The following is a 14,791-nucleotide window of genomic DNA, read 5'->3' as shown; positions in this document are numbered from 1 at the left end:
AGAGTAACTGAAGAAGCCCCTTGCAGGAGGGAGATTAGGGAAGACCTTTCTGCAAAAGTAACATCTGCACTGGACTGACTTGTGATGGTGCAGTGGATCAAGAGTCAACCTAGAGTGCTAAGGTCACAGGTTCAAAACCCCTGCCTTGCCCCATCAAGGCACATATGGGGAACAACTATGAGTTGATACTTCCTGCCCCCCCACTTTCATGCTCTCTCCCTCTCTCTCTCAAATGAATAATAAAAAAAAAATTCTACTTTGATTTGAAGGAGGAAAAAGTCAATCATGCAGAGGTGTGGGAAGAGCAATGTAGGCAGAAAGTCTAAAATAGGAAAAGGCTTAACCTTAGAGAGCCAGTAGCAATGAGGTTAATGAGAGAGACTGGCGTAAGAGAGCAGGTGGGAGGTAGAAGTTAGTCTATGCAAGGCCTTGTAGGCCAGAGTAAGGAGTTGAATTTTACTATAAAAATAAGAGAGAGAGAAACATTGATTTGTTGTTCCACTATTTATGCATTCATTCGTTGTTTCTTGTATGTGCCCTGACCAGGGGTCAAACCTGCGACCTTGGTGAAAGGAGACAATGCTCTTCAGAGTCCAAGGGCAGTCTGGAGACAGAATTATTTCCTCAGTGTTTTCTTTTTTTTTTCTTTTTGTATTTTTCTGAAGTTGGAAATGGGGAGGCAGTCAGACAGACTCCCGCATGTGCCCGACTGGGATTCACCCGGCATGCCCACCAGGGGGCAATGCTCTGCCCATCTGGGGCGTTGCTCTGTTGCAACCAGGGCCATTCTAGCACCTGAGGCAGAGGCCATAGAGCCATCCTCAGAGCCCGGGCCAACTTTGCTCCAATGGAGCCTTGGCTGCGGGAGGGGAAGAGAGAGACAGAGAGGAAGGAGAGGGGGAGGGGTGGAGAAGCAGATGGGTGCTTCTCCTGTGTGCCCTGGCTGGGAACCGAACCCGGGACTCCTGCACACCAGGCCGATGCTCTACCACTGAACCAACCGGCCAGGGCTTCCTCAGTGTTTTCTTAAGGCCTTAAACTAACTGGATAAGAATGACCCACATTATGCGGGATAATCGATAATCTGCTTTACTAAGTCTACTGATTTAAATGTTAAGACCATATAAATACAGCAAATACTAGACTAATGTTTGACCAAAAATTAGGCTAGGTACCATGGACTAGCCAAGTTGACACACAAAATTAACCATCACAGTCACTAAATTCTGTTGATCTTAACCTGTAAATATCATACTTCTCAGATTGGTTCCTTCCTCTCTGTTGCCATTACCTTATTTTAGGCTTATGTACTCACTTAATTAAAAAAATACAGCCTGGCCTGTGGTGGTGTATATATGAGAAACAATGAATAAACAACTAAAGTGAAGCAACTATGAGTTGATACTTCTTGCTCCATCCCCACCCTCATCTCTGTAAAATCAATAAATAAAATATTAAAAAATATATTTACTTATGTATCAGACAGTGCCAAAAGTCAGAGACAACAATTGTTAATGAAAGATAGATTGTACTCTAGGGACCTTACATTCCAGCCTTTCGCTTCCTTCAGTCCTGTCTCCTTCCAAAAATCTTCATAAATGGATGTCTGTGTATCACTGCCTCTCACATTTTAATATGCAGTCAGATTCTGATTCATTAGGTCTGGGATGGGGCCTGAGATTCTGCACCTCTAACAAGCTCCCCAGGTGTTGCTTCTGGATCAGGAACGAACTGTGCATATGGACTGCAGAATATCTCTTGAAAGGCCATCTTTATAAAATGTGTATTTGTAGACACTCTGAAAAGATTGACAAGAAATGGGAAACAGTGGTTACCACTAGAAAGAACAGAAAGGCTGATCGTTGTATATATATAGCCTTTTACAACCTGAACGTTGTACCAAGTACATGTATTGCATATTCGAAAATCAAATAAGAAAATAACAAAAGCAAAATAAAGTATCTGAAACTGCTCACTTCTAAAAACCCTGCAGTGAGAAAAGAAAGAAGAAAATAAATAAATAAATAAATAAATGAAATAAAAATCCTGCAGTGGAGCCCAGTGGCCCACAGGTCAGAATGCAGCTTACCCTATCTTGGAGCCCTTTATTATGATCCGTTTACCTGTTCAGTTTATCTCCAGTATCGCCATTCAAGTCAGGGACTACTTGGGTACTCTCTAACCAGAGCGAATTTCACTTGGTCTTCTAAACTCCAGTTTCCGCAGCTCTAACCTCAGGCAGCCTTTCACGAATCCTTCCGTTCCCCCCGCTGTTAATGATACCTTTCTACATTAACCTCACAATGCTTCTTTTTGTTTCAGTTATCACACTGTGTCGAAATTTATTTACATGTCTATCTTAGCCACTCGACTGTGCGTACCTTGAGGACAAGGCTAGAGTTTACGTCTAGCGCAGACCGAGTTCCGAAGTTATCCTGCGAAAGAACTAATCGTACTGGCCTCTAACGGCTCATAGGAAGGGAAAATCCTCGAGTACCGTGGCTCTCTTCGATCCCTTCGTGACGACCGCGAGGCCACCGTGCCAGGAGCTGAGTCCGAGCACCCAGGCCAGGATCGCCGCCAGAACGCCGCCCTCTGCACTCGCCGCTTCCCGGGAACACAGCGCACGCCGGCTTCCAGACGATGTTCCCGCCCCCTGCACGCGACTGCGCCCTCAGGGGGCCGGGAAAGCGGGTCCACGGTCCCCACAGGCGTACAGGCCGTTCAGAGCCCGCTTCGGAGCGTGGCGCGATTAACTGGAAGCCTCCTTGGTATCCGTCAGCGATCACCGGCGGCGCTCAAAGTGACGCTCGGGGTGCGGGTAGGACAGGCAGGGAAGGTAGCGAGGACCGCAGAGAGCCAGGCAAGTGACATCCTGCTAACTTCTAAGGACTTACATTCCTTCCCCGGGGCACAGGCTGGCGTGGCAGTCTCCAGGCTGCCTCCTCTCTCCCCTCCCTGCGTCGCGCCCTCCGGCGCAGACGGAGGACCACTTCCCACGCTGCCTTCCCGCGCTCGCGCGTTGCCTCTGCCAGAGGGGGCGGGGCCTGGGCCTGGGCGTACAGTCAGCCACGGTCCCAGCCTGCCCTGCGCGGGCCAACGAGTGCGCAGCCAGTGACTCACCCCCGCCGCGCTAACTCCTCGGTACCTCTCCCCTCACACACGCTCACGCCCGGTTCGACATGGCGGCGACGGCGGCGGCGGCGGCGGGGGACTCCGACTCCTGGGGTGAGGAGAAGTTCCGGGGGCAGGGCCCGAGACTGCGCTGGCCCCTTGGCGAGGCAGGCACTAACGCGGCTCGCTCTCTTCCGTAGACGCGGACACGTTCTCCGTGGAAGAGCCGGTGCGGAAGGTGGGGGGCGGCGGCACCGCCGGCGGGGACCGCTGGGAAGGCGAGGACGAGGACGAGGACGTCAAGGTGGGTGCGGGCCGGGGCTGCGAGCATAGCGGGAGCGGGCTGGCGCCGCAGCGGGTGGGTTGCCTGCCGACAGGTGGTCGGGTGGGCTCTGGGCCCAGGGGCGCCGCCCGGGCCTGCGATCCCAGGGTCCAGGCGCGAGCTTAGGGCCCAGCGGTGCCCTCGTCCCCTCCGCTTGCCAATCGTATGGGCCGGAGACGGCGGCATGGCCTTTCGGACTTCCCCGGCGAGGGAGGCGGCGGCCCTGGCCCTGACCCGTCTCTGTCGGTCTGCGCCCCGGCCTGGATCCCACCGGCCAACTGGCGACCGGAGGTGACAGCAGCAGTGCGGCCGGCCCACGTGCGAACTTCGTCGTGAGGAGCCTCTCGCCGAGATGAGACCGGCAAGTTGGGGATTGAGCCCATGGCTTATCCCATATTGAAAATCTAGCAACGCACCTGCCTTTTCGAGCTCAGGTCGCCCCAGAGCCAGTAATTAATGTCCCCGAAGGCTCAGTTGGAGAGTTTGTACAATTTGATAAGTGAAATACTGTGGATTAATTTTAACCTTTTTCTCACACAAGAGAAATAGAAACAGTAAAGTGTAACGACTTTAGCCTCCCCAGTGTGTGCAAAGCTCCCACATTTCTAAACATCACGTTCGATAAATTGAACATTCCCTCATCAAACTCAGGTGAAAAGAGTAAAATTAAAACAAAAGCAGTGGTTCATCCTCTAGTAAAAGGATGGACTGGGAGTACTGAGATAGCAGATACTGGTCAGGAACTTGAGTAGTCCACACAGCGACCTGAAAAATGTCGAGTTGACAGAGTGGTATTAATTGTAACACGAGATATCAAAGATTTGGTGGTTGGAGTAGACAGGAGGGCCAGAGCTTTATATATTTTTTCCTATGCTTTGTAGATCTGATCCAGATTTACCTTCCTGGTTTGTTTTTGAAAACCCCTGGGGCTTATCTTATGGTTTCAGATGACATTGTGACTACAACATTCCTTTTTTTAAGTGGCTTGAAAAGTCTCAAGCCCAGTATGTTAAGACTGTTATTAACAGAGTTCTCAAAATCTTTTTTTTATTTTTTTATTTTTCCGAAGTGAGAAACAGGGGCCGGCAGACAGACTCCTGCATGTGCCCAGCTGGGATCCATGGGAATGCCCACCAGGGGATGATGCTCTGCCCATCTGGGGCGTTTCTCTGCTGCAACTGGAGGCATTCCAGTGCCTCAGGTGGAGGCCATGAAACCATCCTCAGTGCCTGGGCCAACTTTGCTCCAGTGGAGCCTTGGCTGTGGGAGGGGAAGAGAGAGACAGAGAGGAAGGAGAGGGGGAGGGGTGGAGAAACAGATGGGCTCTTCTCCTGTGTGCCCTGGCTGGGAATCGAACCCTGGACTTCTACACGTCGGGCCAATGCTCAACTGCTAAGCCAACTGGCCAGGACTGAGAATTTTTTTTTTTTAATTGAATGAGAGGCAGGAAGGCAGACAGACTGACTCTCACATGCACCTCCACCAGGATCCACCCGGCAAGTCCCCTACAGGGCGTTGCTCTGCCCATCTGAGAACACTATTCTGTTGCTCGGCAACCAAGCTGTTTTAGTGCCTGAAGCAGGCCATCCTTGGGCCTGGGGCCAACTTGCTGGAACCTTTCAAGCCATGGCTACAGGAGGGAGAAATAGAGATGGGGGAAGGGTGGAGAAGCAGATGCTCGCTTTTCCTGTTCTCTGACCAGGAATTGAACCCAGAACTTCCACATGCCTCAACCACTGAACCAAACAGCCAGCACCTTTTTCTTTTTTAATTTATTTATTGGTTTTAGAGAGAGGTGGAGAGAGGAGCAGGAAGCATCCACTCATAGTGGTTGCTTCTTGTATGTGCCTTGACCAGGCAAGCCCAGGGTTTCAAACCCCCGTCCTCAGCATTCCAGGTTGATACTTTATCCACTGTGCCACCACAGGTCAGTCTGTAGCAGATTTTCTGATTTTAGGCTATAGTTCATATTTGTCCTTTCAGTTTTTCTATGCATACCTAGATGCAACAGTTAAGACATCTGTAAATGAAAATTGGAACTAAGTTATAAAATGTAAAATGAGGGGAATAGATTATCCAATCTGGACAAAAGTACTAGAAAACGAGGTTTTAATGGAGTAGTCTGGACTGATAGGAAGTAGACTGCCTGAGATTATTGGATCTAAATGGTGTCAATCTGCCTGGTCTGTGGTGGCAAAGTGGATGAAGTATCCACTTGGAATGCTGAGGTTGCTGGTTTGAAATCTTGGGCTTGCTGGGTCAAGGCATGTATGAGAAGCAACTACTACAGAGTTGATGCTTCCTGCTCTTTCTGCACTCCCTCTTTCTATTCTATCTAAAATCAATAAAGTCTTTAAAAAATGTTTAAAAAATAATAAATGGTTCCAATCTTGATAAATGTAATTCTGTCCAGTTGGGATTAATTTTGGAGATTATTTCAAGTTGTAAGGGACCATAAAGGTCATCTTTTCCATTCACTCTTTCAATACAGAATTTCTTTTATACAAATAGCTTATTTCTTTTACATAAACTCTGAAGTTGTTCTTGAAGAAGAAAGTTGAACTTGTCCATTTTATTTCCAAGTTTAAATGTTATTTTATTTCTGTTGAGTTTCTTCAAGATTCTTAGGATGTGATATCTATGGAGTAGTTTGATTCCTGGACTCTGCAATCAGACAGACCTGGGTTGATATTGTTGCCTTTATATTTTATATATTTGTGGTCATAAACAAGTTTTTTAATCTTCCTGTTTTAGTTTTCCAGTCTGTAAATTGTCATTATAGGAGCTTCCTTGGGGGGCTAATTTACATTTTATTTTATTTTTTTTAAAGGACTTTATTTGTTCATTTAGAGAAAGAGAGAGAGAAGGGGGTAGGAGCAGGAAGCATTAAGGCACTTCCCGTATGTGCCTTGACAGGCAAATCCAGGGTTTTGAACCAGTGACCTCAGTGTTCCAGGTCAATGCTTTATCCACTGTGCCACCACAGGTCAGGCCATTTTATTTTATTTTATTATTTTTATTGATTTTAGAAAGAGGAAGAGAGAGAATGGGAGAGAGACAAGAACATCTATCTGTTCCTGTATGTGCCATGATCCAGGATCAAAACAGCAGTGTCTGTGCATCAGGATGATGCTCTAACCAGCTGAGCTCTCTGGCCAGGGCAATTTACATTTTGGGTGAGACAGTTCAGGGACAATTCGGGAAGCATTAAGCAGAGCTGCCTAGTACTTGGTAGGCGCTCAATAAATGTGAATTCTCTCTTCTAGATGTAGTCTTACTTTTTCTGGCTAATAGAAAATATGCTTAAGCTGTTTAGACCTAGTATTGGAGTTTATTTTGTGCCACATTTTTGATTTTCTTAGCTCACAAGGCTAAGTTCTTTCCACAGTGGCTATTTACTGTGAAGTTTGTGTTTTGAATGGAATGACCATGTTTTGTTTTTTTTGTTTTTTTGTTTTTTATTTTCTACAGAGCCAGAGAGAGGGATAGATAGGGACAAAGAGAGATGAGAAGCATCAATCATTAGTTCTTCATTGCGCGTTGCAACACCTTAGTTGTTCACTGATTGCTTTCTCATATGTGCCTCGACCGCGGGCCTTCAGCAGACCAAGTAACCCCTTGCAGGAGCCAGCGACCTTGGGTTCAAGCTGATGGGCTTTTCCTCAAACCAGATGAGCCCGCACTCAAGCTGGCGACCTTGGGGTCTCGAACTTGGGTCCTCTGCATCCCAGTCCGATGCTCCATCCACTGCGCCACCGCCTGGTCAAGCGGAATGACCATGTTTATCAAGCACGTTTTTGCTTGCTCAAAGGTTACTAATCTAAAATTTGTCTCCTTGGATGATAATACCAAATTTCTGAATCCAATGTTTAATACTTAATCCTTTTGTAAGGAGATGCAAACAAGGCTTAGTTTCCATGAGATCGAGTCATCATAGTCCTTAATACAAATGTGATTTCTTATTTTAGCAAGGGAGAGACAGACACAGGAAGGGAGAGAGATAAGAAACATCAACTTGTAGCACTTTAGTTGTTCATTCATTGTTTCTCATACATGCCTTGACTCAGGGGCTCCAGCTGAGCCAGTGATCTTACTCAAGCCAGCAGCCAAGGGATCATACCCATGATCCCATGCTCAAGCTGGTGACCCGTGCTCAAGCCTGCAACCTCGGGGGTTTTGAACCTGGGACCTCAGTGTTTCATGTCCACACTCTATCCACTGCGCCACCACTGGTCAGGCACAATATGTGAATTTTTAAAATTCTTGAGGAGAAATGTGGAAACTACAGTAACTTCTTCAGTTTACATCAGTAGCTACTGTTTAACCTTTAAGAGTATAGTTTTGTTTTTAAGTGAGAGGAGGGGAGATAGAGAAACACCTGTGTGCCCTGACCAGGAGCCATCCGGCAACAATACCTGTCTGGGGCTGAAGCTTGAATCAGCTGACCTATCCTCAGTGCCTGGGGCCAACACTAAACAGTTGAGCCACTGGCTCTAATAGGGGAAGAGAAAGAGAAGAGGGAGAGGGAGAAGAGAAGTCGGTGGTCACTTTTGATGTATGCCATGACGGGGGATTGAACTCAGGATTTCCTGCACACTGGGTTGACACTCTATCCATTGAGCAAACCAGCCAGGGCCAGAAATATAGACTTAAAAAATTTTTTTTATTTATTTATTCATTTTAGAGAGATGGGGGAGAGAGAGAGAGAAGAGGATGAGCAGAAAGCATCAACTCCCACATATGCCTTGACCAGGCATGCCCAGGGATTTGAACTGGCGACCTCAGGGTTCCAGGTCGATGCTTTATCTACTGTGCCACCACAGGTCAGGCCAAGAATATAAATTTAATGTCATTTGTAATGTCCGGAGAAATGAAAGGAAAATTGAGGTTTTTGTTATAGTAATTTACTCCAATAGTTTACTACCTTTTAGTAGACATGTCATTTTGCTGCACTTGACCTTTCAAATAGCTGTCTGGCAGTGGCAGAAGTGGATTTAGGTGAAACTGTAGAATTATTACTATTCATGATACAGAGGAGGGGGAAACATATGCTTATTCCCAGCTTAAAATGTTAGAACTAGGGAGCATATTTTCCTGATAACACTGACTTTCTTTTACTTACTATACTGATGTTATGCAGAAGCAGTGGGAGGAGTTGTTCACTTGGTATATGGAGTCCTTCCCCATTGCAGGAATGATGTGTAGGCTGTGTTGACAACAAGTCAGTGAGTACCTGCCCACTGCAAATAGGGACAATAAAAGTTTTAGTAAACTTTACTAGTCTCCAGCATTTCGGTAGAACAGATTAGAAGCTAGATTTAATCGAAGGGTGTAGAGTTTGTTTTGAAAAAACTGCTCCTGGTTGTGTTCAAGCATTTCAGGCATTTGCTTCTATTACATACTGTAGAATTTCTTTAAAAGATCCTAGAGAACTGACTTAGTTGAAACTGCCTGCCTCACCCTACCCCTTGAACCATCCTTTGTGGGTTAATAGCTTAAATCTACCACAGTAATGACATTTTTTAAGCATTGCAAATAGTACTTCTGAAGAATGGGATCTGTATTTCAAAGAAATGGGAGATTGTTGGAAAATAATCAGTAGATAGGCATTTTGCCAGGAAATGGGTATCTTGAAGTGTGTGTAACTTCTTATGAAAAAATTTCAATGATACGCAGAAGTAGAAAGAAAGGTTTAATAAACCCATGGCCAGTCTTCTGCTGTATCCCTACTTACTGCTCTCCTCCAACCAGATTATTTTGAAGAAAATCTCAATTATATCATTTTAATTCCCTGACAGTTTTTTTATTTTTATTTATTTTTTTTATTCATTTTAGAGAGGAGGGAGGGAGAGCAAGCGAGAGAGAAAGGGGGGAGGAGCAGAAAGCATCAACTCTCATATATGCCTTGACCAGACAAGTGCAGGGTTTTGAACCGCCAACCTCAGTGTTCCCGGTTCGACGCTTTATCCACTGCGCCACCAGAGGTCAGGCTCCCTGACAGTTTTTTAAAAAAGGTTTTTTTATTTGTTTTTTAAATTGACAAGAGAGAGAGAGAGGGAGGAGAGAAATGAGAAATATCGACTCGTAGTTGCTTCACTTTAGTTATTCATTGATTGCTTCTCATGAGGTAGGGGGAGCTCAAGCCAAGCCCGAGACCCCATGCTCAAGCCAGCAACCTTGGGATCATGTACATCAGGGGTCCCCAAACTTTTTACACAGGGGGCCAGTTCACTGTCCCTCAGACCGTTGGAGGGCCAGACTATAAAAAAAACTATGAACAAATCCCTATGCACACTGCACATATCTTATTTTAAAGTAAAAAAACAAAACGGGAACAAATACAATATTTAAAATAAAGAACAAGTAAATTTAAATCAATAAACTGACCAGTATTTCAATGGGAACTATGCTCCTCTCACTGACCACCAATTAAAGAGGTGCCCCTTCCAGAAGTGCAGCGGCGGCCGGATAAATGGCCTGAGGGGGCCACATGTGGCCCGCGGGCCGTAGTTTGGGGACCCCTGATGTACATGATCCTGTGCTCAATCTGGCAAGCCCATGCTCTAGCTGGTGACCACAGGGTTTCTAACTGGGTTCCGGGTCAATGTTCTATCTATAACGCCACTAAACCAGTCAGGCTACCCTGACAGTTTTTATAAACATAAGCTTTTAGTTAGGAAGCATGTACACTATTGAAAAATACTTGCCCAATGTTACTGTAATGCTGGAATACTGAAAATAAATAGGCCAGTTGTTTAGATTTCATTGTCTTGATCATGATCTTGCTTAACCTGAAATTTAAAATCGCATTGATTGATAACAGTTTCGAATATTAGACAGGTAGGCATTGAGGTGGAGTTCAACTGAGTGCTTGGCTGTGTATATAGGATGTTAAAAACTCAGTGAAATTGAATTAAATGAATGACATGGCTTCCAGAGACCAGCACAGTTCTGAGATGATAGAAAACGCTTGAACTTCTTTTAAAAACTGAACTTTGCGGCCCCGGCCGGTTGGCTCAGCGGTAGAACATCGGCCTGGCGTGTGGGGGACCCGGGTTCGATTCCCGGCCAGGGCACATAGGAGAGGCGCCCTTTTGCTTCTCCACCCCCCCCCCCCTCCTTCCTCTCTGTCTCTCTCTTCCCCTCCCGCAGCCAAGGCTCCATTGGAGCAAAAGATGGCCCGGGCGCTGGGGATGGCTCCTTGGCCTCTGCCCCAGGTGCTAGAGTGGCTCTGGTCTCAGCAGAGTGACGCCCCGGAGGGGCAGAGCATCGCCCCCTGGTGGGCAGAGCTTCGCCCCTGGTGGGCGTGCCGGGTGGATCCCGGTCGGGCGCATGCGGGAGTCTGTCTGACTGTCTCTCCCCGTTTCCAGCTTCAGAAAAATACAAAAAAAAAAAAAACCCCAAAAAAACTGAACTTTGCCCTGGATGGTTGGCTCAGTGGTAGAGCGTCGGCCTGGTGTGCAGAAGTCCTGGGTTCAATTCCCGGCCAGGGCACACAGGAGAAGCGCCCATCTGCTTCTCTGCCCCAACCCCTCTCCTTCCTCTCTGTCTCTCTCTTCCCCTCCCACAGCCAAGGCTCCATTGGAGCAAAGATGGCCTGGGCGCTGGGGATGGCTCTGTGGCCTCTGCCTCAGGCGTTAGAGTGGCTCTGGTTGAGACATAGCGAGGCCCTGGAGGGGCAGAGCATCGCCCCCTGGTGGGCGTGCCCGGTGGATCCCAGTCGGGCACATGCGGGAGTCTGACTGTCTCTCCCCATTTCCAGCTTCAGAAAAATGCAAAAAACAAAACAAAAAAACCCCTGAACTTTGCTGTGAAATAAGCCAGACATAGAAAGAAAAAAAAATCCTTGTATGATCTTAATTTGCATATAGAATCTTACATAGTCCAGTACATAGAAGCAGGTTGTAAAATGGTGATTAGCAGGAGGGGAAACAAAATTAAAAGATGTTGTCAAAAGGGTAAAAAGTTTCAGTTGTATAAAATGATTAAGTCTAGAAATCTAATGTACAGAATGTGACTACAGGCCTGACCTGTGGTGGCGCAGTAGATAAAGTTTGACCTGGAATGCTGAGGTTGCTGGTTTGAAACCCTGGGCTTGCCTGGTCAAGGCTTATATGGGAGTTGATGCTTCCTGCTCCTACCCCCTTCTCTCTCTTTCTCTCCTCTCTAAAATGAATAAATAAAAATCATTAGCCTGACCAGGCGGTAGCGCAGTGGATAGAGCATTGGACTGGGACACGGAGGACTCAGATTTGAAACCCCAAGGTTGCTGGCTTGAGCAAGGGGTCACTCGGTCAGCTGTAGGTCAAGGCACATATGAGAAAGCAATCAATGAACAACTATGGTGCCGCAACGAAGTATTGATGCTTCTCATCTCTCTCCCTTCCTGTCTGTCCCTATCTGACCCTTTCACTATCTATCTCTTCACACACACAAAAATTATTATTTTGTTTTGTTTTTTGTTTTTTTTTTTTTCATTTTTCTGAAGCTGGAAACAGGGAGAGACAGTCAGACAGACTCCCGCATGCGCCCGACCGGGATCCACCCGGCACGCCCACCAGGGGCGACGGTCTGCCCACCAGGGGGCGATGCTCTGCCCATCCTGGGCATCGCCATGTTGCGACCAGAGCCACTCTAGCGCCTGAGGCAGAGGCCACAGAGCCATCCCCAGCGCCCGGGCCATCTTTGCTCCAATGGAGCCTTGGCTGCGGGAGGGGAAGAGAGAGACAGAGAGGAAAGCGCGGCGGAGGGGTGGAGAAGCAAATGGGCGCTTCTCCTGTGTGCCCTGGCCGGGAATCGAACCCGGGTCCTCCTGCTTGCTAGGCCGACGCTCTACCGCTGAGCCAACCGGCCAGGGCCACAAAAATTATTTTTAAAAAAAGGAATGGTCTGACCTGTGGTGGCGCGGTGGATCAAGTGTCGACCTGGAACGCTGAGGTCACTGATTCAAAACCCTGGGTTTGCCTGGTCATGGCACATATGGCATATGGGAGTTGATGCTTCCTGCTCCCCACCCCTCACCCCCTTCTCTCTTCTCTAAAATGAAAAAAAGAAAAGAATTGGCTACAGTTAATAATACTGCATTAAATATTGGAAATTTGCTAAGAGAATAAATGTCAAGTGCTCTCATCACACACAAAAACAGTGGTAACTACATTAGCTTGACTGTAGTAATTATTTTCTATGTATCTGTATCAAATTATCATCATGTTATATACTTTATATATATATATATATATGCTTTTTTAATTTTTAAAGTAAATAAGAAAAGAAAACCGCAAAACCCCCTGAACTTTCCTGGGAAGTCCAGCCTTGCCAACAGCCATTACAGAGTTTTGAGGCCTTTCTCACAGTAGGTCCATACAGCTTACAAAACACCAGCCAGTAAAAGACTCTTTTACTGTAAGAGATTATGCTTTATTCTAAACCAGATTACTTAAAGAGTGGAAGGAGTATATGTTAGACTGTGACTATGGGGTGGAAGAATTTTACTGCTCTTTTGAAGCTACTTCAACTTGACAGTCTATAAATATATCTTGCTTAAGCTGGAAAGCATTTTCAGCCCTAAATATGTTCTCTCATTGCATGTGACATTCTGTAGTTGTACGTGATAAAAATGACAGACCAACCAACTACTGGCCACATTGTTAGAAATAAAAAGAAAGCAGGGTTTAAAATTTTTTGTATTTTATATTGGGAATCAGTTTTATTTTTTCTTTAAAGATTTTATTTATTTTAGAGAGGGGAGAGAGAAAGGGAAAGAAATTGGGGAGTAGAAAGTATCAACTCCCTAATGTACCTTGACTGGGCAAGCCCAGGGTTTTGAACCGGCGACCTCAGTATTCCAGGTTCACACTATCCACTGTGCCACCACAGGTCAGGCAGGACGCAGCTTTTTATTTAAAGGGCTTTTAAATTTTTTTTAAATTTTTTTATTTTATTTTTAAATTTTTTTTGTGAGAGGAGGCAAGGCAGAGACAGACTCCCACATATGCTTTGACCAGGATTCACCCGGCAGGCCCACTAGAGGGCAATTCTCTGCCCATCTGGGGCGTTGCTCTGTTGAGGCTGGAGCCATTATTTAGCACCTGAGGCGGAGGCCATGGAGCCATCCTCAGCACCTGGGGCCAACTCGCTCTAATCAAGCCATGGCTGCAGGTGGGGAGGAGAAGAGAGAGAGAGAGAGAAAATCAAGGGGGGGGGGATGGAGAAGCAGAGGTGTGCTTCTCCTGTGTGCCCTGACTGAGAATTGAACCCGGGACATTGACACTACAGGCCGATGCTCTACCACTGAGCCAGCTGGCCAGGGCTGAAGGGCTTTTTAAAAGATTATTTTAGAAGAAGTGGTGGAGAGAGAATAAAAAAACATCAGTTTGTAGTTCCATTTATTTATGTATTGGTTGATTCTTGTATGTGCTCTGACTGGGTGTTGAACCCACAACCTTGGTGTATCAGGATGATGCTCTAACCAGCTGAGCTATTGGACCAGGGCTATGAATCAGTTTTTAAATTTGAAAAACAGCCATCTCTTTCAGAAAAAACGGCTCAAAGGACTTTGAGTGTGTATCTATAGAAGAAGAGTATAGAAAAATGAGTGGTAGTTTACAAACAGCCTCTGTTCTAAGGAAGCTACCCATGTTAGGAGAGCAGCATAGCAGATTCTTTTGGAGATAAATAGGGTATAATAGTTGGAAGATTTATTGGCTACCTAAAATAATTAGATAAGGAATTTAATTGGATTCTTTGATAGGTAGTCTTTTGAAGCACATAACCATTTAAGGCTTACTAAATTATAGACTTCCTATTTTAAGTGTTAATTTTAGGTATTTCTCTAGGAATCTATTTTGCATTTTATTTGAATTTATTGTCAGCATTTACAAAGTCCTAGTGTTTACAGAAAATTCAGCAGATTCAGGCATTAACTTGTAGGGCAGCTGCAAATTTTATAACTAAGGAAACAAAACTTCTGTTCCTAGCCTTTTGCTTTGGAGATTATAACTATTTGGAAATATGACCAGTCTCTTTTTACTGATATCACTATGCTCTCTTCTTTAGGGATTTCTCACTAGTATGGTAGTAACTTCGGGGCGAACTTATTTCAGGTACTCTTGGGGTGAGGGTGACAGGAAAGGCATGCCTTTCAGTGTCCTTTTACAAACTCATAACTGTTTCTATAGCTTGTTAGGAACCACTGCTTTTGCTACTAAAATCCACTCCTTTGTGAAATTCAAGGTAGCCTTATATCTAGCTGATGAGATAGCTTAACTTGACTGTCTGGGGTTTTTTGCTTTGATGGGTAAACCCAGGAACATTAGAATTAGTGTGAATGAGATACTGAGGGAGCAGTGATAGAGT

The 14,791-nt window shown here is 45.8% G+C and overlaps 1 protein-coding gene and 1 non-coding gene across 2 annotated transcripts in view; one reads left to right on the top strand and one right to left on the bottom strand.

Annotated features, from left to right (window-relative positions):
- Window positions 1-3,089: 3,089 nt before the first annotated feature.
- Window positions 3,090-14,791, top strand: part of EIF3J (eukaryotic translation initiation factor 3 subunit J) — a 36,950-nt gene continuing 25,248 nt past the window's right edge. The window contains exons 1-2 of the mRNA XM_066276600.1: window positions 3,090-3,228; window positions 3,315-3,418. Coding sequence (XP_066132697.1) covers window positions 3,183-3,228; window positions 3,315-3,418 — 150 coding nt within the window. The 5' untranslated portion in view covers window positions 3,090-3,182. The remainder of the gene's footprint in view (window positions 3,229-3,314; window positions 3,419-14,791) is intronic.
- Window positions 12,218-12,294, bottom strand: TRNAA-AGC (transfer RNA alanine (anticodon AGC)). Its single transcript has one exon. It is a non-coding gene; the product is annotated as a tRNA-Ala (tRNA).

The sequence above is a fragment of the Saccopteryx bilineata genome, chromosome 4, assembly GCF_036850765.1.
Source record: "Saccopteryx bilineata isolate mSacBil1 chromosome 4, mSacBil1_pri_phased_curated, whole genome shotgun sequence".
NCBI lineage: Eukaryota > Metazoa > Chordata > Mammalia > Chiroptera > Emballonuridae > Saccopteryx > Saccopteryx bilineata.
The sequence above is the reverse complement of the archived record's forward strand: the minus strand, read 5'-3'. Positions and strand labels throughout refer to the sequence as shown.